The sequence below is a fragment of the Bos javanicus genome, chromosome 28 (assembly GCF_032452875.1).
Source record: "Bos javanicus breed banteng chromosome 28, ARS-OSU_banteng_1.0, whole genome shotgun sequence".
Lineage (NCBI taxonomy): Eukaryota > Metazoa > Chordata > Mammalia > Artiodactyla > Bovidae > Bos > Bos javanicus.
This window is the reverse complement of record NC_083895.1, coordinates 30,503,361-30,530,206: the sequence shown is the minus strand read 5'-3', so window position 1 is coordinate 30,530,206 and position 26,846 is coordinate 30,503,361. Positions and strand designations below refer to the sequence as shown.

The window sequence follows — 26,846 nt, the reverse complement described above, 5'->3', positions numbered from 1 at the left end:
ATCCATTGAGTCAGTGATGCTATCTCACCATCTCATCCTCTGCCGCCCCCTTTTCTTCTTGGCCTCAAATCTTTCCCAGCATCAGGGTCTTTTCCAGTGAGTTGTCTGTTCACATTAGGTGGCCAGAGTGTTGGAGCTTCAGCTTCCAATGAATGTTCAGGGTTGATTTCCTTTAGGATTGACTGATTTGACTTCCTTGCTGTCCAAGGGACTCTCAAGAATCTTCTCCAGCACCACAATTCGAAAGCATTGTAATAACCCATTCTAGGAGACATTTTTTTTTTTTGAACAGTTAGGCCTTTATGTTATAAGAAATGTATATTTTTATCAGTTTACGTAAATATTTTGTTGTGGCAAAGTATAATGTGATGAATAAAAGACTTTAAATCATAAAAATGTATCCCTCTTGGAGAGGGCTTCTCAGGCTCAGCACTATTGACATTTTGGATCAGATGATTGTTGTTTGTTGACTGACCTGAGGCTTGTAGGATATTTAGTAGCATCTGTAGTGCCCGTTGAATGCCAGCACCCTTCTGTCACCAGTTGTGACAATAAAAAATATCTTCAGACATTGTCACATGTCCCCTGGTAGGCAAAATTTCCACCACCATCCCTGGGAATTCTACCTCTCTACCCCTGTTAAGAACCACTGTTTTAAGGTAGGAATGGAATGAAAATGCATGTTCAAGGAAAAAAAGGGAAGACTGATATAAAATTTTCAAGCATTTAAAAAATGCTTCATTCATGTATTTTCTTAAGTGGATGATGATGGGCATAAAATCATCATGGTATTTAGAGTCCACTGGATAAATTAAAAAATAATCATTTTTCAGAAATTACCACTATTTTCAGTATGACAGAATTAAATTTTTTGAAACTCTTGGGATGAAAATTTTCATTTGTCAGCTAAAAATTGTGCAAAGGAGTACATAGATTTTTAACAACTAATTTAGGAGGCAGTCAAACAAAAAATAGCATTTCTCTGTAAGTCATAGCAGAAGTACTATAAAGACTATACAGCATGCATTGATTTGTTTTCTTAATTACTTTTTTAAGGCAAAGCTTTGTGTTCTTTATGTATTAGCCTTCAGCATCCCCACACACGTATTCTGGTATACTAACTGTCTGTCCTATACCACTAGCTATCCCCTTACCCCTAATCACATTCCTGCAGTGTGATTTTGATGTTTGTTAACACTAATACAAGGTAAGGATTTGCAGTAAATAATTTGGATAGACATGTTAAACCATGATTGTAATGCTTCTGTGCATTGTATAATAATTAACCCTGATTTGTAGTTAAGTAAGCTAAATTTCCATTTATAGAACCTTTTCATGTCTAAAAAATGAACTCATCTTTTTAAAAAAAATAACTAAATCCATTATATATTTTATCAGATTATTACATGGTTTTAGGCTTTTTTTTTTTTAACTGTCATAAAACTAGTAAGTATCTAAATTCTCCAGATTTTGATGTTTTTAGGAAGCATTTAAAACAAAATTTTATGAACTTAGTGTTTTTGAAGTCATTTTTGGAAATTTTCTATATATACAGTGGACTTTTGGACAAAATATTCAGCCCACAGAGCCACTGGACTCTTAGAAAAATCAAATTACTTTTGGAAAGGTGATCCAAACCTTATTTTCCCCTCTTTGGAGCTAAATATTTCTAAACATTGTGAGCTTATTTTTGAAAATACTATAATTTCATAGCTCTGGATTTTTGAGAAAGGCACAGCCATACTTTATATTATATTTAACAGTAGAAGATACTTAGCCAGTAACATTAGACACATTGAAAGACTGAATAACACCACAGTAAATTCATGCAGACTTGGCAAAGAATGCAGTGTGAGTGTGTGTTTGTGTTCAAAACAACCTAGTAAAAACAGAATTCCATAGCACAGTGGTTTTCATTTTTACTCTAAAGGAAAAATTTTCATCAGTCCTTTAAAAAATAAAATCTTTATGTGAGAGGTCTAAACAGTTAAGGAAGGAATTTGCTCCTTGAAATGTCCAATACATTTCATATTTTAACAAATAAAAAGTTTTTGCTATTTTGAAAATTTAATATCTATTGAGACATTTTCTACCCATCACTGTGAATCTGAAATTTGGAGATTTCACAAGTGAAATAAATGAGTGTTTTATGTTTCCTTCATATTTTATTGCTGGAGAAGGAAATGGCAACCCACTCCGATATTCATGTCTGGAAAATCCCATGGACCGAGGAGCCTGGTAGGCTACAGTCCATGGGGTCGCAAAGAGTCGGACACGACTGAGTTACTTCACTTTCATATTTTATACCTCTGAAGAAGGCATCTCCAATGCAAAAATAGCAGAAAAAGTTTGTTTGTACTGATGTCAGTTAAAGAGGTCCCCTTTTCTCTGGGAACATCTGTATTTTGAAAGAGTCAGAAGGGAATTTCAAATATCTGTATTCTGAGACACTTCTAAGTGATTGCATCATCATCTGTGGAAGTAAAAATATGTTCATCTTCTAGCAAATAGAATTTTCTTTGGGCAGAGTATGTGTAGAAATCCATTACTGTTTAAAAAACAAAATGTTTACTCTATTGACTACCTGTGAACTTTTGGCAAATCATTTTTTGTCTTTCCAGTATTAAAAAAAAAAACAAAAAACTAAAATTTTACTGTGTGTGTGCGCGCGCTCAACTGTATCTGACTCTTTGCAACCTCGTGGACTGTAGCCGCCAGGCTCCTCTCCATGAAATTTTCCAGGCAAGAATACTGAATGGGTTGCCATTTCCTTCTCCAGGGGATCTTCCCAACTCAGGGATTGAACCTGTGTCTCCTGCATTGGCAGGCAGATTCTTTACCACCACTCCACCTCAGCTTGTTACTGGAGAAGCTAATAGTTTGGCTAAATCAAAGTAATGGAATTTTAGTTTTTGAGAAGTAATCATTCAGTTATAGGTGGTGCAGTGATAAAAGAATCCATTTGTCAATGCAGGAGATACAAGAGACACAGGTTTGATCCCTGGGTCGGGAAGATCCCCTGGAGAAGGAAATGGCAACCCGCTCCAGTATTCTCGCCTAGAAAATTTCATGCACAGAGGAGCCTGGCGAGCTACAGTCTGTGGGGTCACCAAGAGTTGGATACAATTGAGTGACTGAGCACACACACGCGCACACACATTCAGACGTATACTCTGAGAAGACAGTTATGTGAGTTCGTAAGTCCAGTTAAAGTAATACATGCAAATAAACAGTTTATTGAGTGTGGTAGAGAAAGCTTCTTTAATTCTGGTGGAATCAATATCACTTCTTGGAAGTGATCTCATTTTTTACTTTGAAGTACAGATATCCTATAATATGATATTTTATTATGCTTAAGATTTAATTTACCCCATGTTAAAAAGGAGCAAATGGAGTGTAAAAATGTATTAATATTTTTAGTTTAGAGGCCAATGTAAATAGCTTTGAGTGATACCAAAATTTTTTTTTAATTTGCATAGCTTGTAACAACAACATCCCCTTCTTTTGGCTAGAACAGTCCTTCTCAGATTGAGATAAATGGATAGATCCAGATGGATCTATAGTGTTATTGTATAATTGTCCCACTGAGAACCAAAGGGACTGGATAAATTCCACCTCTAGATGATTAGTCTTTCTTTGTTAATTGTGAAGCACTTATGGAAGAGTTATTGAAAGTTTTGCCCTCTGTAAGTGGCACTTTGGGCCCTGAATTATATTTTGCCTTTGCAAAAAAATCACGTAGTGGTATGCAGATTACATTAATCGTGTTTTCTTTTGGCAGTTTTGTAACAATCTTAACCTTCCCTTGTGGTTCAGCGGGTAAAGAATCTGCCTGCAATGCAGGACACCTGGGTTTGATCCCTGAGTTGGGAAGATCCCCTGGAGAAGGGAAAGGCTACCCACCCCAGTATTGTGGACTGGAGAATTCCACGAACTGTACGGTCCTTGGGGTTTCAAAGAGTTGGACATGACTGAGCACTTTCACTTAAAAACCTCCAAAGTGATGGTGTTTGTTTACTTGAGCATGCATTCCTTAGTATTAGAAATATAGTCATGCAACGTGAGACTGTTTCTTCTTACTTAAATATAGCATTCCAGTGATATTTTTTAAAGTATATAGTAAAAGGATAATGAACTTTTTTTTATAGCAGAAACTCATTAGAAATGAAAAAAATGTTAATGTTACTCTGCATGTACAACTTAACTCTCAGGTTCCTGTCATTAAGACCAAAAGAAATATATTTTGGGTTATCTAATGGAAAAAGAGGACACATAAAAAGACTTCTGTTTTTCTCCTAGCGCTAAACTATGTTTTGTGGAAAAAACACTGTATAACTTAGTTGACATTTTCAATTATAATTGTACAAAAGATAGAGAATGTTCTTCAAATGATTTTTTTTCCAGGTTACAGTAAATGCTATAATTTTACATTCTAACTCAGTTAAAGCACTGAGTACTAGAAGAATATTGATATCCGATTATTTAATTTAATGTAGGAGTAAGACTTCTAGATCCTAAAGAACAGACAGTTAACATATTACAGTATCATTGTCTTGTCATTTTTAGTAGTGTTAAAACAACTCAGCTAATTTCAACTATCCAATAAGTCTACAATAATGTTCCTGAAGACAGATTAGCAGTAATGCTTTTAAGGATGGGATGAGTAAAATGTTTTAAATGTGTTCTCCAGCTTTGGAGAATCTTACTGTATTTTGGAGAATCTTACTATATTTTAGAGAGGTTTCATATAAAAGTCATATTAAGTGAAATAACCTCCTATGTAGAACTCATTTTCCTCTCCAGTGACTATAGCAGTTTCTTTTAAAGCTGTGGTTATCAGTGACTGTGTCTCATCTAAGGCTTAATTTCTAAGCCTTCTATTAAGATAGTTTATGATATAGCAAGAAGTACAAATTAAAACTTTTAAAAAATTTAAACAATTAAAATATTTTTGCCTCTAAGATTGGCAAAGATTAAAAAGATTTATACTGTCAAGGATTTTATGAAATGGGTACTCATAAACAGTTGATAGAAGTATAAGTCACAAATATTTTTGGAGGGCAATTTGATATCATTTATCAAAATGTAAAACTCATGTAGTATTTCCACATCTAGGAAATTATCCTACAGAGATATTTGCAGAAGTATGCAAAAGGTATGCATAAGTTTGTTACAATATTGTTTGTAACAGAGAAAAATTAGAAACAACCTTTTTTAACCAGTGCTTTATTGATAGACCTTTGTGGTCATCTTGGAATTAAAGATATTTTAATATTAAAAATAAAAAGCAGTAATTTAAAAAAGGTAACAAATTGAAATGTAAAGTGGTATAGTTGCTGTGGAAAACAGGCTGGCAGTTCCTCACAAAGTTGAACATGGGATTATGATATGATCTAGAAATTCCACTTCTAGGTATATATCCCCCCAAATTGAAAAGAGGTCTCAAACCGATTACTTGTACATCCATGTTCATAACAGCCTTATTCATGATAGTCAACAGGTAGAGGCAATCCAAGCATCCATTTGTGGATGAATGGATAAATAAAATGTGGTATAAACAAATTATGGACTGTATTCAACCTTTAGAAGGATTGAAATTCTGATACATGCTATAACATGGATGAACTTTGAGGATATTATACTAAGTGAAATAAGCCAGGCATAAAAGGACAAATATGATATGATTCCACTTACAGAAGGTATCTAGAATAGGCAAATTCATACAGAGAAAAAGTGGACTAGAGGTTACCCAGGCCTGGGAGGAGAAGGAAATGGCAAATTGTTGTTTCAGAGTATACAGAATTTCAGTGTGGGATGGAGAAAAAGGTTTGGAAATAGAGAGTGGTGATGCTTGTGCAACTTTGTGAATGTATTTAACACCCCTGAATTGCACTCTTAAAAGTGATTAAAATGGTTAATTTTATGTTGTATATTTTTTACCACAATAATTTTTTTTTAAAATGAGGTAGCATTATGTGTATTAACTAGGAAATATGTCAGAAGTATTTTTAGGGAGAAAAAAGTATATGTGTATATTAAGGTGTAAGGTTGAAGGGTGGATTCTTTTTTTTTTTTTTAATTCTCTCAGTAAGTTTGTTTACACACAGGGAAAAGCTATTGAGAGGATATATATCTATTGGTTAATAGTGTTTTGAGACTAGGAAAGGGATGTACTTTTATACTCTTTGAAATTTTTATAATAAGTATTTCTTTTAAAAATACCTTTATTGAGGGACTTGCCTTGCAGTCCAGTGGTTAAGACTTCTAGCTTCCAATGCAGGAGGCATGGGTTCAGCCCTTGGTTGGAGAACTAAGATCCTGCAAGCTGCTTGATGTGCCCCCAAAACAGCTTTATTGAACTATAAACCATACAGTTCACCCATTTGAAGGGTATAAGTCAGTGGTTTTTAGTATAGTTAGAGAATTGTGCCTCCATCACCGCAATTAATTTTAGAACATTTTCATTACCCCAAAGGGAAGTTTTACACTCCTCAGCCATAACTATCCAATCCTTACCCCCCTACCTGTCGAACCCTTGGCGACCACTAATCTACTCTCTGTTTTTAATAGATTTGCCTATCCTGAATGTTTTGTGTAAATGGAATCATAAATGTGACCTTTTAGTGTCCGGCCTCTTTTGCTTAGCATGTTTTCAGGGTATGGTTGAGCAATATCCTTTTGTATAGATATGCCACATTTTATCTATCTTTTGATAGATGTTTGGGTTATTTCTGCTTTTTGGCTATTATGAATAATGCTGTTCTGAAGTTCATGTCTTTTGAAATACTGCTTATTTTGATGATGTCCTGTTTGTTGTTGTTCTTTGTACTTTTGAGGTCATAGCTAAAACAATGACTAATCTAAGGTCACAGAGATATACATCGTGTTTTTTTCCAAAAAGCTTTGTAGTTTTAGCTCTTATATTTAGATCTCTAATCCCTTCTGAGTTAGTTTTTTTTTTTATTATAATGTGAATGAGGTAGGGGGTTCATCTTTTCTTTTGCACATGGTTATCCTGTGTCCCAGAACCATTTGTTGACTATAACAAGCATTTGTTATAGTCTTGTTAAATAAACAGGCATATTATAATGTTGACTATAACAAGCTTTTATAATTTTAAAACTATAAAGTGAAAGTGATAATTTGCTAAAATGGTAAAAGTGAAGGTGTTCTTGAGAACAGGAGACTTCAGGCTAAAGAGTTAAGTAAGCAAGGAGTACCTGGAGAATGCTTGAGTGAGGAGAAGAGTTTCAAGAGGGATAAACATTGTGAAATGTTACTGAAAGAGCAAATAACTGTGAGAAAAATCAGAAAATCTTGTTTGATTTAATAACAGCAGGATTATGAGTGATGTTAGCAAGAGCAGTTTCGATGGAGTGATAGAGATTAAATCTAGATTGGAATGGATTGAGAAGTGAGGAGTCTGTGAAAAGGGTGACTTGAAGAAGGAGGAGAAAGAAGTTGGTAGCTGGAGAGAGAAAGAATTGAGGGAAAGAATTTGAAAATTTTGCTTATTTGTTTAATGGGAAAGTCTTAAGTGCTATTAAAAGCTGTGGGAGGAATTATTGAGAATGGATGTTGATTATGTAAGAGAGAGAAGGGCTAATCAATGATTCATGATTCCTGAAATGGCAGGAGATAATAGAATCTAAGGCAGAGGATTGGCCTTAGATAATGGAGAGAAATCTCCTCTTGGAACTGGAATGAACTAGAATGAACTGTGTATCAGGAATAGATTGAATGGTTTCTGTTTTGTCTTCTAAGTAGGAGATATGTTGTCCACTGTGTGAAGGGGGAGTCATGGGTGGGCTGGCATATAGAATAAAGGAGAGGGGTAAGGCCCACTTAGAGTTAGTGTTCATGAATTTTTAGTGGAATGTATTTGCCTTATTTCATTATTTTCTCCAGTAGAATTTGGTAATACAGGTATAAGCTTGGAGAAAAGAAATTCATTCAGAATTTTTGCCAGAGAGTTGAATTTAGGCTTTTATCGAGAATGCTGTTGAAGGACTTCCCTGGTGGTCCAGTGGATGCCACGCTTCCATTGCAGGTGGCATGGGTTCAATCCCTGTTTGGGAAACTAAGATCTTGCAGCCATGGCACTACTAAAAAAAATTGCTGATGCTGTAGAAATGATGGACCGTAGCTTGGTGAGAGGAGTGAAGAAAGAAAAAGTCTATTAGACTGGGAAAAAGCATACATAAAGGAGAGAGTTGAATTTTACAGTACCATTTTATTGAACTATAGTTTCCATACCATAAAATTCATCCTTTAAAGTATGCAGTTCAGTGGTTTTCAGTCTTTTTAGCTGTGCAGTCATCACCATTATCTAATTTCAGAACATTTTCACCACCCAAAAGGAAATCCTGTATCCATTAGCAACCGTTCCTTAATTCCCCCTTCAATGGCAACCACTAATCTACTGTCTATCGATTTACCTGGACATTTCATGTAAATAGAATCATAATGTGTGACCTTTTGTATCTGATTTATCTTTAACATAATGATTTCAAGGTTCATCCGTGTTGTGGCATGTATCAGTACTTCCTTTTCATGACACAATAATCCATCTTATGGATATATCACATTTTATGTATCTGTCCATCAGTTGATGGACATTTGGATTATTTCCACTTTTTGGCTATTAACAATGCTACTGTGAACATTTATGCACAAGTTTTGGTATGAACACACATTTTAATTTCTCTTGGATACACATACCTAGGCATGGAATTACTAGGTCACTCTATGTTTAACAATTTGAGGAATTGCCAAAGTGTTTTCCAGACTGACTGCACTAGTTTCCCTTCCTACCAGCAATATATGAGGCTTCTGGTGACTTCACGTCATCACCAACACTTGTTATTGTCCATCTTTTTGATTACAGCCATCCTACTGTGTGTGTTGGGTATTTTTTAAAAACTTTTTTATTTATACAATCAGTACATGAATTCTTTTCCTTATGAAATATTAGCATTATATAAATCAAGCTAAAATCCCTAATCTCCACCCTGGCCAGTTCCTATACCTTACCTAGAAGGAACAGTTGTTTTCAGTTTGATGTATATATTTGTTTCATATATATATATTTTTCAAAATTAACAAGAAATTCTCCGTGTAGATAGCCCTTTATAGCCTTCTTACATTAACCCACCTGTTTTCATGAAAACTCTGTAATAAATGATATTAATTTTTTCCCTTTCCAACCTCGAGCTGTTGAATGTAACATCCTTTAACATCAGTAAAAATCGTATCAAAGAAGCAAATCAACTAAATGATTATAGATAAAGCCATAATATTATGGCTGTATATTATGGCTTTTAAAATGGCCTTTATGTATTGAAACTTAATCAGTAAAACTAGTATTTTCTTCATGTTTTTAGTGCCTGGCTGTCTGGCTATGAAAACCCTGTGGTGTCACGAATTAATATGAGAATCCAGGATCTGACAGGACTAGATGTCTCCACAGCAGAGGAATTACAGGTAGGTAATCACATTATTCTTAAACTTCTTCAAAAGATGCTTCACATAGAGAACTCTCCTCAATGTTATGTGGCAGCCTGGATGGGAGGGGAGTTTGGGGGAGAATGGATACATGTATATGCATGGCTGAGTCCCTTTGCTATCCATCTCAAATTATCACAACACTATTAATTGGCTATACTCCAACACAAAATAAAAAGTTAAAAAAATTTTTTTTAAAAGATGCTTCAGATGAGATTTTTCTGTCACTGTACAGACAGTATTCAATTTGCATACTTTGTGACTGTAAAAGTGCATATATAGGCTGAAACCATGTACACTGATCTTAATAATCAGTGGGAAAACTTGAAATTGTGCTGGGACCTTTAAAATTTTTTCTCAAAACATTAAAAACTCTTACTGTTGAGTATAAATTTCTAAGGAAATGAAAAATATGTAATACTAATATTTATTAATACACTGTTTTTCATAAATAATTTTTTCTGTTTTCAATTCATATACCATAAAATTTACCCTGATTTTAGTATTCACATGGTTGTACATCATCACCACTATTTTCATCACACTGAAAGAAACCCCATTTAAGTAATCACTGTCCATTCCCCTGCTCTAGTGCCCCTGGCGACTGCTTCTCTACTTTCTATGAATTTGCCTATTCTAGATATTTCATATAAATGGAGTAATACAATATGTGGCTTGATATATTTGGGTTATTTTACTTAACAATGTTTTTAAGCTGTATATGTGTTGTAGCATGAATCAGCACTTCATGCTTTTTCATGTCTGAATAATGCTCTCTTATTGGCGACTTAGCATAGCATTGGATATACCACATTTTATTTATTAGTTGAAGAACATTTATTTCCACTCTTTGGATATTATGACTAATGCTATGAACATTGGTCTACAAATTTTTGACAGATAACATTTAAATTCCTCTTGGGTATATATCTACTAAAGGAAGTGTGCTGGTTCATGTGTTATCTTTAATATTTAAGGAGCTGACAAACTGTTTTCCCAAATGGCCAAGTGATTTTACGATCCCACTGGCAATGTACAGGGTTCCATTTTTGTCTCATCTTTGCCAACACCTGTTCTTGCCCATTTTTTTAAATTAAGGTTATTCTAATATGTATGAAATGCTATTTCATTATGGTTTTTATTTGCATTTCCCTGGAAAACCACTAGACCATTCAGGTATGACCTAAATCAAATCCCTTATGATTATACAGTGGAAGTGAGAAATAGATTTAAGGGACTAGATCTGATAGAGTGCCTGATGAACTATGGATGGAGGTTCGTGACATTGTACAGGAGACAGGGATCAAGACCATCCCCAAGAAAAAGAAATGCAAAAAGCAAAATGGCTGTCTGAGGAGGCCTTACAAATAGCTCTGAAAAGAAGAGAAGCAAAAACCAAAGGAGAAAAGGAAAGATATAAGCATCTGAATGCAGAGTTCCAAAGACTAGCAAGGAGAGATAAGAAAGCCTTCCTCAATGATCAATGCAAAGAAATAGAGGAAAACAATAGAATGGGAAAGACTAGAGATCACTTCAAGAAAATTAGAGATACCAAGGGAACATTTCATGCAAAGATGGGCTCGATAAGGGACAGGAAAGGTATGGACCTAACAGAAGCAGAAGATACTAAGAAGAGGTGGCAAGAATACACAGAAGAACTGTACAAAAAAGATCTTTATGAACCAGATGATCATGATGGTGTGATCACTCACCTAGAGCCAGACATCCTGGAATGCGAAGTCAAGGAAGCATCACTACAAACAAAGCTATTGGAGGTGATGGAATTCCAGTTCAGCTATTTGAAATCTTAAAAGATGATGCTGTAAAAGTGCTGTCCTCAATACGCTAGCAAATTTGGAAAACTCAGCAGTGGCCACAGGACTGGAAAAGGGCAGTTTTCATTCCAATCCCAAAGGCAATGCCAAAGAATGTTCAAACTACCGCACAATTGCACTCATCTTACATGCTAGTAAAGTAATGCTCAAAATTCTCCAAGCCAGGCTTCAGCAATATGTGAACCATGAACTTCCAGATGTTCAAGCTGGTTTTAGAAAAGGCAGAAATAAAATTGCCAACATCCACTGGATCATCAAAAAAGCAAGAGAGTTCCAGAAAAACATCTATTTCTGCTTTATTGACTATGCCAAAGCCTTTGACTGTGTGGATCACAATAAATTGTGGAAAATTCTGAAAGAGATGGGAATACCAGACAACTTGACCTGCCTCTTCAGAAACCTGTATGCAGGTCAGGAAGCAACAGTTAGAACTGGACACAAAACAACAGACTGGTTCCAAATAGGAAAAGGAGTACGTCTATGCTGTATATTGTCACCTTGCTTATTTAACTTATATGCAGAGTACATCATGAGAAATGCTGGGCTGGAAGAATCACAAGCTGGAATCAAGATTGCCAGGAGAAATATCAGTAACCTCAGATATGCAGATGACACCACCCTTATGGCAGAAAGTGAAGAGGAAATAAAGAGTGAAAACGTTGGCTTAAAGCTCAACATTCAGAAAATGAAGATCATGGCATCCGGTCCCATCACTTCTTGGCAAATAGATGAGGAAACAGTGGCTTACTTTATTTTTTGGGGCTCCAAAATTACTGCAGATGGTGATTGCAGCCATGAAATTAAAAGATGCTTACTCCTTGGAAGGAAAGTCATGACCAACCTAGACCTCATATTAAAAAGCAGAGACATTACTTTGCCAAAAAGATCTGTCTAGTCAAGGCTATGGTTTTTCCAGTGGTCATGTATGGATGTGAGAGTTGGACTGTGAAGAAGGCTGAGCGCCGAAGAATTGATGCTTTTGAACTGTGGTGTTGGGGAAGACTCTTGAGAGTCCCTTGGACTGCAAAGAGATCCAACCAGTCCATCCTAAATGAGATCAGTCCTGGGTGTTCATTGGAAGGACTGATGTTGAAGCTGAAACTCCAATACTTTGGCCACCTGCTGCGAAGAACTGACTCATTGGAAAAGATCCTGATGCTGGGAAAGATTGAGGGCAGGAGGAGAAGGGGACGACAGAGGATGAGATGATTGGACGGCATCACCGACTCAATGGACATGAGTTTGGGTAAACGCTGGGAGTTGGTGCTGAACAGGGAGGCCTGGCGTGCTGGGGTTCATGGGTCTCAAAGAGTTGGACACAATTGAGTAACTGAACGGAACTGATTGCTAATGATGTTGAGTATCTTTTCATGAACTTATTAGTTATTTTTATATCTATGAAAGTAATATCTATTCAAATCCTTTGCCTGTTTTTTTTAATGGGGTTGTCTTTTATTGAGTTATAAGTGTTGTTCTTATGTTCTGAATACTGGACCCATATTAAGTATATGATTTGCAAATATTTTCTCCCGTTCTCTGGGATGTCTTTCACTTTCTTGATGGTGTCCTTTGGCAAAAATCTTTAATTTCTATGAAGTCTGATAGTCTTTTTTTTTTTTTTTTTGGTTGCTTTTGCTTAAGGTGTCTTAAGAAACCATTGCCTAATCCAAGAACATAAAGATTTACACCTGTGGTTTTTTCCTATAATTTTCATGGTTTTATTTCTTACATTCAGGTCTTTGATCCATCTTGAGTCATTTTTATATATGATATAAGGTAGAGCCCAACTTCATTCTTTTCATGTGGTTATATAGGCAATTGTCCCAGCATCATTTGTTGAAAACTAGTCTTCACTATTGAATTGTCTCAGTAATTTAAAATATTAGAGATATTGAGGATTACAGTGTTTTAAATCTTTGTAAGTACTTCTCAGAGGCTTTCCTGGTGGCTCAGGGGTTAAAGCATCTGCCTGCAATGCGGGAGACCTGGGTTTGATCCCTGGGTTGGGAAGATCCCCTGGAGAAGGAAATGGCAACCCACTCCAGTGTTCTTGCCTGGATAATCCCATGGACAGGGGAGCCTAGTGGGCTACAGTCCACAGGATTACAAAGAGTCGGACACGACTGAGCAACTTCACTTCACTTCTTTAAGCACTTATCAACAGTGATTTCCTTTCTTCTCATTGTGAAACTTATGATACAGAGTGAGCATCTTTTCTCTTTCTTTGTAAATTGTCCTGCTTCTAAGTTTGGTTCAGCTTTTAGTGTTTTATCCTTTCTGCTTTTAATGTTGTTAAATATCTCTGAGAGATCTTTTATTGATGATTTTTTTCCAGAGTCACTTCCTCTAAGATATCTTCATTCTTTTCATCATGATCACTTTCTTTATGTTAATAAGTTCATCGCCAACAAAATTCCTCTGACCTTCACCAGATTCCTCTGACTGCATATCTAGAGTTTCTCAAACAGCAAAAGTTGGAAACATTTTCCTTGTCAGTCTTTTATTCTTCATCTCCATTTTAGTTTGATTTGTGGGGGGATCAGCATGAGTTTTCTTTTTAATACTGAAGTATAGTTGATTTACAATGTTGTGTTAGTTTCAGGCATACCACAAAGTGATTTAGTTATACATATCTGTATATATGTATTTTTTTTTTCAGATTCTTTTCCCCTGTAGATTATTACAGAGTATTGAGTAGAGTTCCTTGTGTTATCGCTGAGGGTCGGACACGACTGAGCGACTTCCCTTTCACTTTTCACTTTCATGCATTGGAGAAGGAAATGGCAACCCACTCCAGTGTTCTTGCCTGGAGAATCCCAGGGTTGGGGGAGCCTGGTGGGCTGCCGTCTATGGGGTCGCACAGAGTCGGACATGACTGAAGTGACTCAGCAGCAGCTACCTTTCTGCTTTCGTAACCATAAGTCTGTTTTTTTGTGTTTTTTTTTTTTTTTAATTTTGTAGTTTGTATTGGAGTATAGCTGATTAACAATGTTGTGATAGTTTTAGGTGAACAGTGAAGGGACTCAGCCATACATATACATGTATCCCTTCTCCCCAGGATGGCACAGTGGTAAAGAATCTGCCTGCCTGTGCAGGAGATGTGGGTTCAGTTCCTGGGTTGGGAGGATCCCCTAGAGTAGGAAATGACAACCCATTCCAGTATTCTTTCTTGGAAAATTCCATGGACAAAAGAGCCTGGTGGGCTACAGTCCATGGGGTCACAAAGAGTCAGACACAGCTAAGTGCATGCACACACACACTCTCCCCCAAGCTCCCCTCCCATCTTGGTCCTTGTTGGTTATCCATTTTGAATATAGCGGTGTGTTTATGTCCATCCCAAACTCCCTATCTGTCCCTTTCCATTAGTCTTTCCCCCACCCCCAACCATAAGCTTGTTCTCTGAGTCTGGTTTTTGTTTTGTAAGTTCATTTGTATCATTTTTTTCAATTCCACATATAAGTGATCAAATGATATTTGTCTTTCTCTGACTTACTTCACTTAGTATAATAATCTCTATGTTGTTGCAAATGGAATTATTTCGTTCCTTTTTATGGCTAAGCAACAGTCTGTTGATAAGTATATTCCACATCCTTGTCTGTTCCTCTGTCAGTGGACATTTAGGTTGCTTCCTAAAGGTCTTAGCTGTTGCAAATAGTGCTGCAGTGAACATCTGGGTGCATGTGTCTTTTAGAATTACGGTTTTCTCTGGATATATGCCCAGGAGTGGGATTGCTGAATTACATGAAGCTCTGTTTTCCATTTTTTTAAGGAACCTCCATACTCTTCTCTGTAGTGGCTCTGTCAGTCTACATCCCCGCCAGCAGTGTAGGAAGGGTCTCCTTTCTGCACACCCTCTCCAGCATTTTTTGTTTCTAGACTTTTTGATGATGGTCATTCTGACCCTTGTGAGGTGATACGTCATAGTTTTGATTTGCATTTCTCTAATAATTAGTGATGTTGAGCTTTTTTTTTTTTCATGTGCTTTTTGGTCAGATGGTATGTCTTCTTTGGAGAAACATCTGTTTAGATCATCTGCCCATTTTTTGTTAGGGTTTGTTTTTTGATACTGAGCTGTGTAAGCTGTTTGTGTATTTTGGAGATTAATCCCTTATCAGTCACATCATGAGAGAGGTGAGCTCAGGTCCTACTCATCTTTTCTCATCTTGTCCCAGAACCGAGTCCATTTCAGTTTGATTTCAATTTCAGTTACAGCATTATTGCTTTCCATTTCTCTGCTGCAGTTACCTTTGTTGGCCAATTTCTTCTAATTGTCTATTATTACAAAACATCACATAGATTTTTACTGGAGAATAAGGCGTATGCTTTTCTGTCTGTACAAGAACTGAATAACAGATATGCAGTGGCCAATCATTGATACTTTAAAGAAGTGGTTGGTCATTGGTCATGTTGTGTAGCTGTTATTTATGTAGTAATTTGTGGACTGAAGAGCTAGTAGCAATATTTGCTACTATATATAGTAATTACTGTGGTATTGTATATAATTACTCACAGTTAATGTAACATGGTAACTGAAATGTCCACTGTGCTGTTGGGGGTCTGGTGTTAATGGTTAGTTAAACCATGATATCTGTGATGTATGCATTTTAGAACTGTGCAAAACAGGACTGCCTATATTTAAGTTTGCCTAAGTAAGTTATCATTTACTCCATGGTCATCTACAACTTCCTTGGTACTCATTTGATTATTAAAAAAATGAAAGCTATGATGTGTCTTTTCTTTCCTAATTTGTATTTATTCTTACCTGCCTAACCATCACAGGCTCTTTCAGGCTACTTGATATTTCTGACTGAATAGTCTGATCCAAACCAAGATATCTACTACATAAGAAGTAAATTATCCACAGTAATAATAATTTACATAAGACTTGGACTTTGCTGTGAGCAAAGTTGTAACTATGTACTCATTTTATCAACAATGCTCTTTAGCATTATGAAGCATTATGTACTCATTTTATCAACAGTGCTCTTTAGCTCACATTTTCCTTTAATTTTGTTAGCATTTTGTCATATTGGGGTGAAAAGAGGTAGTTAACATTATCTTTATTTTACAAACAAGAAAACTGATTGTATCCAAAGTTACATATGCTGTATTTTAACTAAGAAATCTGGACCATGAACTCAGACCAAATATTTTTCTTACTTTCTTTTGTTGCTTCTCACTGGGACATTTGTCACATCCAGATGAAGTTGTCAGGGCCTTCCAACAGGAATAATTAAATTGGTGTTAACTTCTTCTCTTTTTTTACTTAAGTAGGAAAAAAATACATATCCAAAGGGGATTTCATTAAAGTAGATTGGGAATTTTCCAGTATTTTGGGCTTTGGTAAACATGAATCTTGATTTAAATTCTCAAGGAAAGTGTTTACTGACAATAATAAAAATTGTGAAATTCTAATTTTATAAAACTAATTCTAAAAATCAAAGTTTGTTATGTATTAGGAAAATCATGTGCTCCAAACATTTGCTAAAGAAAAGCATATTAATTAAGATTCTAAAATAGCGTTTAACAGCTCTTAGTTTTTCATCCTTGATTTCTTAGAAACTCTAATTAAAAAAAAAAAAATGCTTTGCTTCTCATTTATTTAGAAGTACCTAACTGTGATATATGAGAGATCAAAATGGGACTCAGATTTTTTTGAATAGTAATCTTGATAGTTCTTTTATTCATGCCTTGTTTCTCATGCAGGTAGCAAATTATGGAGTTGGAGGACAGTATGAACCCCATTTTGATTTTGCACGGGTAAGTAAACAAAAAAAATGGAGAATGTAGGAGTTCCACTGAAGCTTAGGCATGACATGTTAATTCTGTCATTTTAGTATTATAAATTCATAGCTTATTTTGGAAGAGGGTTTGTAGCTCATTTGTGGAAGCATGGTGGGATAGATGCTCTATACATTTTAGCAGTAAGAAACAACTAGAGACATGGAAAAGAATTTAGGATACTTTTAAATGCATCACTGAGCTTTGGGGAAAGTAAAGGAAGTTCTCAAAGGCAAACTGAACAAAGAAAATCTAGAGACTAAAATTAGAGAGTTAAAAGGAAGCAAAAAGGCTGAGGCTGAAGGCGTATACCTCCAGGAATGTAGAGCTTTGGAGATTAACGGCTGTATGAGAGGGCCTGTATAAATGTATGCTACTGACCTGAGATCCCTGCATAAAACCTAAATCTCTAAAGGCATACACCTTCAGAGAAAGAAAGGATGGCCTAGAAAATCATCTGCTTTGAGTCAGGACACTTCAGGAGTTTCCTTTTGCATCCTGGCTTGCGTAAGATGTTTTATGGGGAGCTTCTTTGGGCAGTTTGAAAGCATAGGCCTGCCAACAGCTATAGATGCCCCAGGGTGTTGATACCTCAGTGATCAGATATAGAATATAAAATAACTATACAATACTTTATTCATTTTTGTCTTATCTTTTATTTTTAAATTCTCAATGATTTAACTGAAATAGAATCTTCAGGTTGAAAAATTTTTTGAAATCTTAAATTTAGTGGATTAAACATTAGAGACAGCTGTAGTGAATTGGCCAGTAAATCTGCAGGAGTTACAGGAATACATTTTGGAAAAAAAAATAGATGTGGAGACTGGAGGAAAAATAATATTAAAGCAGTTTGTTAAAAACCCATCCTTGCCCAAGTACTCTTGGTTAAGTATTTAACCTTTTAAATAAAAGTAATTTTAACATATTGAGCTATAAATTATGTCATTACCAAATCTTAATTTAAGCTTTATTATAATTACATGAATTCTAAGACATGTGCCAAGTATTCTAATAAACTTCTTGATCTATTACCATTTTTAAATAAGAGTATATTCTTTGGAAAAAAAACATAGTCTGTTAATATATTATGTTATATTCCTTGACTGACTTAATCCTAAAATCCTAGATACTTTCTGTGTATAGGCTAGCAAAGAATATATTTTTAGTCTATTTTCCTTCTATTTTCAATTACTGAAAAATGTCTTAGGATCTTGGATGATGTGAAAGACTACAGTTTAAGTTCTGACATTAATGTAACTAAACTTTTTTTCTTAGATTTGTATTTTGAAATAATTAGACTCCTAGGAAGTTTCCCCCCAAAAATGTACAGGAAGATCCCATGTACCCTTCAGTGTTAACATCTTGCATAACTATAGTTCATTATTAAAACCAGAAAATTGGCACAAGCAACAGAGCTTATTCATGTTTCACCTGTTATACTGGCTCTTGTGTATATATGTGTATAGTTCTATTACACGTATAGCTTTGTGTAACTACCAGCACAGGTCAGGGTACATAACTGCACCATCACGTCAGACTCCCTGTATACTACTCTGTCGCTCCACATACCCTTCTGCTATCCCTAACTGCTGGTAATCATTAATCTGTTCTTTATGATAATTGTTATTTCATAAATGTTATATACAGCGTGCATCCTTTTAAGATGGTTTCTTTTCACTCAGCATAATTCCCTTGAGATTCATCCATGTTTTTGCAGAGCATATTGATAGGGTGTTTCTCTTTATTGCTGAGTAGTTTCTTGTGGTATGGAAATACCAGTTTAGTCGTTCATCCTTTGAAGGATATTAAGGGACATATTGAGGATATGACAAAGGAATGTGTATAAATTTCTGTATGAAAAATAAAATACTTTTTTTTTTTTTAGAAAATGCCAAGAGACTATTCTGTATTTTAATTAGCTTTAAATAGCCAGATGTAAATTCTCTAGCCAGATTAAAGTGCTGACAGTCAAAAGACAGGAATAGTAGCAGTGTGAATATTTGAATAGATCATGAGTTCAAAGTAAATCTCAAAGTTATTTTTTTTACCCACAGAGAATTGATTTAATGAATGGGGCTGAAGGTCTCTCATGTCTTGCTTGTTTGGAAGCTAAAACTATAGTTGTTAATTTTTAAAACAATCTGTGGATAGTAGATATTGGTTTTCATTGTATAGACTAATTTCCGCCCCCCAGTGGTCTTATCAAAAGTATTCAGTGTACTGCTTGAATCAACAGTCAACAAATACTTGAGAGCCTTTTGTATGTAGTGCACTGGATATTACAAAGGAACCTTTAGGGGCTATTTTTAGCTTACTGTTCAGCATGTTACTGATGTTTAGTTGCCTGTGGAGAACTTGAATTACTGAATTTTACATCACGGAATTGTATTTTATTCACAGAAAGATGAGCCAGATGCTTTCAAAGAGCTGGGGACAGGAAATAGAATTGCTACATGGCTGTTTTATGTAAGTTATAGCTAAAATTTTCATTTTGAGTTGGGATTTGATCACGTAACTTGTTTTAATGTGTTTAGATGTTTGCTTTGGTTAGCTCTTTACTCAGTTGTAAGAAACATTCAACTAAGATGTTAAGAGGGTTAAGATTTTTTTTTCATTTATCACTTTTTCAGATTGTACTTACTACAGTCTGAGGAAGAAAGTTAAAATGATCATATCAGAAAAGTGTACAAATCATAGGTATTAACTTGATAAGTTTTCACAAAGTGAACATATCTAGTGTATTCGGCACTCAGACCAAGAAATAGTACATTACAGCACCCTAGAAGCCCTTTCCTCAAGGGTAACCGTTCTCACATTGTTCATTAGTTTCAAAACAGTATGATCTGTTTAAAAATTGTTTATCTATTGATACAGATAGAAAGAACCAAGCTTTGATCATATAATATTTGCCCCAGTTATCTGTTGCTGCATAACAGATCATGCCAAAACTGAAAGGTTTAAATTAATAATTTGATTTTTACCTTTCATGGTGGTGAGAGTGGGCTTTATTCATGGTTCTTGCTCTGAATCTCTCATGATGGCTGGCACTTGGGGTCACCTTGAAGATTTAGATTAAAGCTGACCAAAATACTGACTTTTGGCCTGGGCTTCCTCACAGCATGGTGACTGGATTCTAAGAGCAAGTATCCTCCCACAAAAGGCAGTACATGACATTTTTATTAGCCATGCTCCAAAGTCAAATAATGTCACTTCTGCTCTATTTTATTAATTGAGGCCATTATAGATGTCTGCCATGCTTCAAGAGGGAAGGAACATAGACACAGATTCTACCACTCAAGCAGCATGTCCCTGTCATGTAAAAAGAACACATGGGACAGTCCATATTGGGGTATATTAGATTTAGCAAGTACAGTCTCCTACAGTGTTGTAACCTTCATTAACTTTAAAAGATGTATTTTATATTGACTTAGTTTTGCTTATTTCATTGTTGTTTCCATCCCCTATCCTCCTTTGATTTATATGAAATTGAATCTTTTTGTTACCTATTTTATTTCACTCCCTACCAAATCTGTGTATCCCTACTCCATCTGGTTTCTTTCTTCCTTGCTCCCTGCTCCCTTCTGTTTGTCTTTTGCCCAGTTTTTTTTTGGATCATTCTTCTTTCCCTCCCCCCCCCCCCCCGCCTTTTTTTTTTTTTAACAGACCTCTTTCCCTGTATCCAGCCTACCTTGTCACTCTCCTGATTGCTCTCCTCATCCCTCTCACAACTCCATCTGGTTTGTAGAAGCATCTAAGACACCATAAAAAAAAAAGGATTTAAGATGTATAAGATAAATTAAGAATGAGAGAGGGAAAACCAAGGGAGAAGCTGATAACATTATGCAAAAATTCGTGTTGTGAAGTCTTTGTATATTTTCTAGAGGTGAGATCTGTAGACTTGTACTGATTTATATACCATCTTTAAGTGTGATGCTTGTCAGACTTTTGATCTGTACATTTACTTCATCAGATTAGCAGTTATTGTGGTTTTAATTTGCATTTCTCTTATTAGAGAGGTTGAGCATCTTTTCAGCTATTTAAGAGCCATTAAGCATTTGCTTTTGGCTATATTTGTTTCATAAACGCAGGCATACATGATGCTGTATTAATTGGTCCAGTATTCATAAATGTTAGATTATTTGTAATTATTAGACTATATATTAATTAGGTCCCCCTTTAGTTAAATATAGCATTTTTATTAATTAGTTTTCATTTTTTTCCCCACTATTTGAATGCTCTTCCCAGATGGCCCCATAGCACAAAGTTTAAATTTCTCCAAAGTTAACTTTTCATTGCTTAAGAGCGATCAGGTCTTTGATACTGATTATACATGTATCACAGTAAAATACACTTATTTATATCACTCACTTTAAGCTGTTTAATATTAAGGTCAGACTCTGTTTTCTTTGGTACAGCTTCCCTGGTGGCTTGGTACAGCATTTGCCTATATATCACTGATTATAGCATATAGATGGATTTTTGCTTGATGTTACACTATATTATACTTCATTTTTTTGAAAAAAAATCTTCACTCTATGATCTGTGTTTCCTTTGCCTCATTTTGTGCATGTACTTCTTCAGTTTATTTGGAAGATTTGTGTTTTTATTCTGGTTTACCTTTAAGACTATAACTTTATAAATCTCTTAATTTTCTAATTTTTAGTTGCCATGTGTTGATACCCTACATGAGAAATGACAAAACTGGTTGTAGTTTGTTACTTTTCTCTTAGTTTATTTCTATTTTGTTTGAATTCATTTATTTAAATATTTATTGAATACCTACTATTTTGAGGTACCATTTTAGACACTGAAGCTCAGCAATAAAACAGGTGAAAATTCCTACCCCTATGGAGGTGATATTCTAGTGCTATATAATACATATTTATACCCTTATGTTCCCCAACGTGTCAGTTTTAAATCCTCTCTTTTTACCTCTGGCTATAAAAGAAATAGCTATCTCCCAAATTCTTTTCCAGTCTCCCTTGCTGACTTTATCTTTCCTTTGCTTTTATATATGTATGTATACCCAAATGGCATCTTGTTTTTTAAAAACTGACCAGCATGCACCAACCCATCTATGTAATTAGAAGTCCAGGTATTCTTATTCTAGTATTCAGTATCATAGCTATCTCACAATAGCATGTTTAATTTTTTTTTTTTTTTTAATATCTGGCAGTTCATTAACCAATGGAGCATACTGAACAACAAACTGTTACATCTTTCAGGAAGAAAAAACAGTAAATTTGAAAACACATCACCACTGAATTTGGACACAACACCTCTACTCAAGAGAAACATTTGTACAGTCTAGATCTTTATTTTTATACCCATCAGGCCATGAATTCATAGGGAATGGGCTCCAACAATTTGGGTTCCTTTCCATTGGTCCTCATGAAGTGTGCTTCTCTGGGCGGAACAGGCTGGTACTTGAGCTGAACTCGAGTCCCTTTCTCTTTGGTTTCCTTCTTTTTCTGATCATTTTCCTTCACACATTTCAGGAATCTAGCTTGGCACATTAATTCTTTTGGCAAGAATCTTGTTTGTTTACAGTGATGCCAACAGCATGCTGGGTAACATTGTAGACTCTCCCAGTTTTGCCATGGTAACATTTGTGGGGCGTTCCTTTTTGAACAGTACCCATTCCCTTGATATCTATAATATCACCCTTCTTGTAGATTCGCATGTATGTGGCCAAAGGAACAACTCCATGTTTTCTGAAAGGCCTAGAGAACACGCAGTGGGCGCCCTCCTCTTGCCCTTTGAGTTGGTCGTTTTGGTGAATTAGCCTGAGGGGCCAGGGGTGAGATGGGAAGCCGCGGGAGACACGCATGGGCCTCGAAAGGGGCATGTTTAATTTTACTCCACCAGCACTTTTGACAATACTCTGTCATCTCTTATTAGATGAGTGATGTGTTAGCAGGAGGAGCCACTGTTTTTCCTGAAGTAGGAGCTAGTGTTTGGCCCAAAAAGGTAAGCTGGATTTGTCATTTTAGCTGGGGGTATTTCTCTGTATTTTTTTCCTCTCAGGAAGAGAGATACCTATAGTTATTTATCTATAAAAATAAATAACATTTTAAAAGATAATATACTTAAGGAATACATTATCTATAGGAAAATCTTTCCTTTTTTTTTTTGTACAATTTACCATGGGTACCCAGAAGTATGAACAACCAGGGATTAGTATTTAGAAGTTTTCACTTTTAAAATGGGTTCCATATGATGCTTGCTATTTATAAGATGTGTTAGCTTTGGCAAACGCACTTCTTTGTTAAGCAACTCTGATGTTAATGTTTTCGTGTCATTGCCAAAATTTTGTAAGTTATGTCATACTTTCAGAATTCTATTAGAGGAAGATATAGTGCTGCCATGGGGAATTATTTCCATAAAACAGGAAAATTTAATTACTGTAAAAGTGATAACCTGATACTTTATTTGGGGATAATTTTGTTTTGTTCTCCTCAGGGAACTGCTGTTTTCTGGTATAATCTGTTTGCCAGTGGAGAAGGAGATTATAGTACACGGCATGCAGCCTGTCCAGTGCTGGTTGGAAACAAATGGGGTAAATATTTCCTGTACTCTCTGAATAGAATTTATGATTTTGGTCTCTTATTTTGGAATTATTTTTTATGACATTTTAAACACTATTTCCACTTGTTACTCTGAGAAACACTATATGAGTCAAAAGTTGAGTTAGACAATTCTTCCTCTCTCGGGATTCATAGTTGTCTCAGACACATTAGTGGGTAAAATATAATGTAGTATATAATAATACAAAGATGTAAACAGAAGACCGTAACTACTTACATTTAGGGAGGCTTCTTTGAAGTTTTAATTTTTCTGTTTGGTCTTGAAGATAAGCAGTTGCTTTCCAAGCATGTTAGGGACCAGGGCCAGGACTCGTATGAGGCTGGAGAGGTACTCTCAAGGGTCATGCAAGTATAGGACTGGCCAAGTTAAAAAAAGGGAATAGAAATGGGTAAGATTATTTTAATAAAGATTCATTTAACCCCATAACTATTTTAGTATGTGTCACTTGGCCACACTTCTAAGATTTAAGAGAAATGATGTTTATATTTGTGAACCACTGGACTAGAATAAAGAGAGGCTAGCACAGGAGAGATGAGTTTAGAAGGCTGTTTCCTGTTGTCTGCGTGGGTGATGATAAAAGGCTGGACTAAGACAGCTGCAGAAGATTTGGAGAGCAGTGAACAGATTGCAGAGATCAAAGAAGGAAAAATGACAGGGTTTAATGAATGAAAGATTGGCTACACAGGTTAAGAAAGGTAACAGACTAGTTAAGAGTTAGTAAGGAATTAGTAAGTGTTAGTTTAGATATTTTATACATGTCGATGCCATGTTCTATAATATAGGGGAAGAAGGAAATTAATTCCTTTTGGGGTGTATTAAACAGTATCTTGAAACACAGGAAACTTAATGAGCACATAATAGGAGAGATTAATCATAGAGTTGCTCCTTTAACATGGAGACTTTATATTCATCTTTTAAATGTCTTTGTATTAGAAGTTGTATTTTGTGAGCAGGTAAAACAGTGTTTTGTTCTGTCTATACCTACCTACATCGCTTCCCTGGTAGCTCAGATGGTAAAGAATCTGCCTGCAATGCAGGAGACCCAGGGTTTGATCCCTGGGTCAGGAAGATCCCCTGGAGAAGGAAATGGCAATCCACTCCAGTATTCTTGTCTGAAGAATTCCATGGACAGCGGGACCTGGTGGGCTACAGTTGATGGTGTCGCAAAGAGTCAGACATGACTGGGCGACTAACACATACCTACATTAGAAACTTTAAGAAATGTACATTTACAGATTCTCAAATGTACATACATAAAAAATCTGTGTCTCCATCATTTAGTGAAGTTCTTGAAAGCCTCAGTAGCATGCATCTTTGTCTGGTTTTGGTCTTGAATTTTTTAACCCATGTTGAAACTTCATTATAGAGCTTTATCTCAGAAGTTAATTCAGTACTAGTTAGATAGCAGGATACATTAATATATTTTGTTCTTTCACAGTATCCAATAAATGGCTCCATGAACGTGGACAGGAATTTCGAAGACCATGCACCTTGTCAGAATTGGAATGACAAATGAACTTTCTCTCCTGTTGTACTCTAATGTGTCTGATACACACAATTCCCAGTCTTAACTTTCAAGAGTTTACAATTGACTAACACTCCGTGGTTGATTCAGTCATGAACCTCATCCCATGTTTCATCTGTGGACAATCACTAACTTTGTGGGTTTTTTTTTTTTCTTTTAAAAGTAACACTAAATCACCACATTGTACATATAAAAAACCTTAAAGTTCAGTTGGTATCACAGAGGACAAAAAGACAGGGTTAAAAATGAGGAACTTTTACCTTTATATTAAAAAAATTTTTTTTTAGTTGGGGAAAAAAAAGTCAAGAATCTGATTATAATATTTCAGTATATCTCTGTTGGTGGGTGGTGGACTAAAATGGTCCATCTGATTAAGGAACAGATGCCTTACAGTGTATACCTAGGTACTGTGTTTACCTAGTCTTAACTTTCTTCTGGATCTGCCTGACGACTAGGAATAAATTAGCCCTCTAAACTCGGTTCAGTTTAACGTTTGCCCCTATGTTTACTAAGTAGATTTTTTCTTCTCCCAAGTCCTTTCTAAAGTATTCTTTATTTTTACCAATCTGTTCCTTTCATAGCTCCTCTGTGGTGAATTAAATTTGAGTTAAAATACTTTGATTTAAAAAAAATTTAACAGAAGGTCCTACATTAAAAAGTTTTGGCCTTCTTAACAGAAATGATCATGACTTAGTCTGTTTCTGCTTTTTCTTAAATGACTCATGATTTTGTCCAGAAATTTTTGTTGTTTTCCTTAGTGCTAATTCCTTGCCTCTTGTTCCAGCTATAGACAGCGGGGGATGATGATGTTGGCATTCAGATTAAATAAATACTGTGCCTTAGGAGACTGGAAATTTTAAAATGTACAAGTTCTTTCAATGATGAGGGAATTGATAAAAAAAAAAAAAAAGTTTTTCCTAAACGGTCAAAATGTTTGTTTCTTCAATTCTGAAATGTGTTGTGACAATAACCTATTTATGATCTTAAACCTTTTTTTAAAAATGTTTCTGTTTTCTGTGTGGTATTTTTCATATTTGAATGTGAATGTATGCTATTGCAATAACAGGTTATTTCTTTATATTTAGGACCTAGATTTATTCTCGATGTTTGTTCATTCTAAAGTCTCATTGTTGTGGTAGAAAATGTAGGATCTCTAAGCCTTCAGATATTTAATCAAATACGTTACCTTCAAAGGGAGCTCTGATCTTTAATACTATGGATATGGAATTTTTACAATAATGTTATATAAGACTTTATTTTATTCAGCTATATGGTGTGGTAGTAGAAAGCTCTGAACCTAAGGAAGTATGTTATTTGACCCTTTAAGTTAACCTTTACATTTCTTATGGTGAATCCTAGTTCATAAAAGGGTTCTTTATCCTTCATACAGTATTCAAATAGGAATTTGGTTAATTCTCTGAGAAACAGGGTATTCAAAAACCACTGGTAAAAAGTTAACTGAAGTTTCTTTCTTCCACCTGTCCTTTGTTCCACTACAAGTATTTTAGTAAGAAGTTGAGGATTAAATTCATTAACCTACCCAGATTTTCTGACCACGGATCATTTTTAAAAAATCTTTTTTTTTAGATGGAAGCAATGTAAATTCAAAATTG

At 35.4% G+C, this 26,846-nt stretch overlaps 1 protein-coding gene and 1 pseudogene across 7 annotated transcripts in view; one reads left to right on the top strand and one right to left on the bottom strand.

Moving 5' to 3' along the window:
* Positions 1 to 26,237, top strand: part of P4HA1 (prolyl 4-hydroxylase subunit alpha 1) — a 100,226-nt gene extending 73,989 nt beyond the window's left edge. For all 7 annotated transcript variants that reach the window (XM_061405289.1, XM_061405291.1, XM_061405294.1 and 4 more), the window contains 6 exons: positions 9,384 to 9,487; positions 17,050 to 17,099; positions 19,521 to 19,586; positions 23,022 to 23,090; positions 23,583 to 23,679; positions 25,147 to 26,237. In XM_061405289.1, coding sequence (XP_061261273.1) covers positions 9,384 to 9,487; positions 17,050 to 17,099; positions 19,521 to 19,586; positions 23,022 to 23,090; positions 23,583 to 23,679; positions 25,147 to 25,217 — 457 coding nt within the window. In that variant the 3' untranslated portion in view covers positions 25,218 to 26,237. The remainder of the gene's footprint in view (positions 1 to 9,383; positions 9,488 to 17,049; positions 17,100 to 19,520; positions 19,587 to 23,021; positions 23,091 to 23,582; positions 23,680 to 25,146) is intronic.
* On the bottom strand, positions 22,408 to 22,985 carry LOC133240465 (large ribosomal subunit protein eL21-like; annotated as a pseudogene).
* Positions 26,238 to 26,846: the final 609 nt, after the last annotated feature.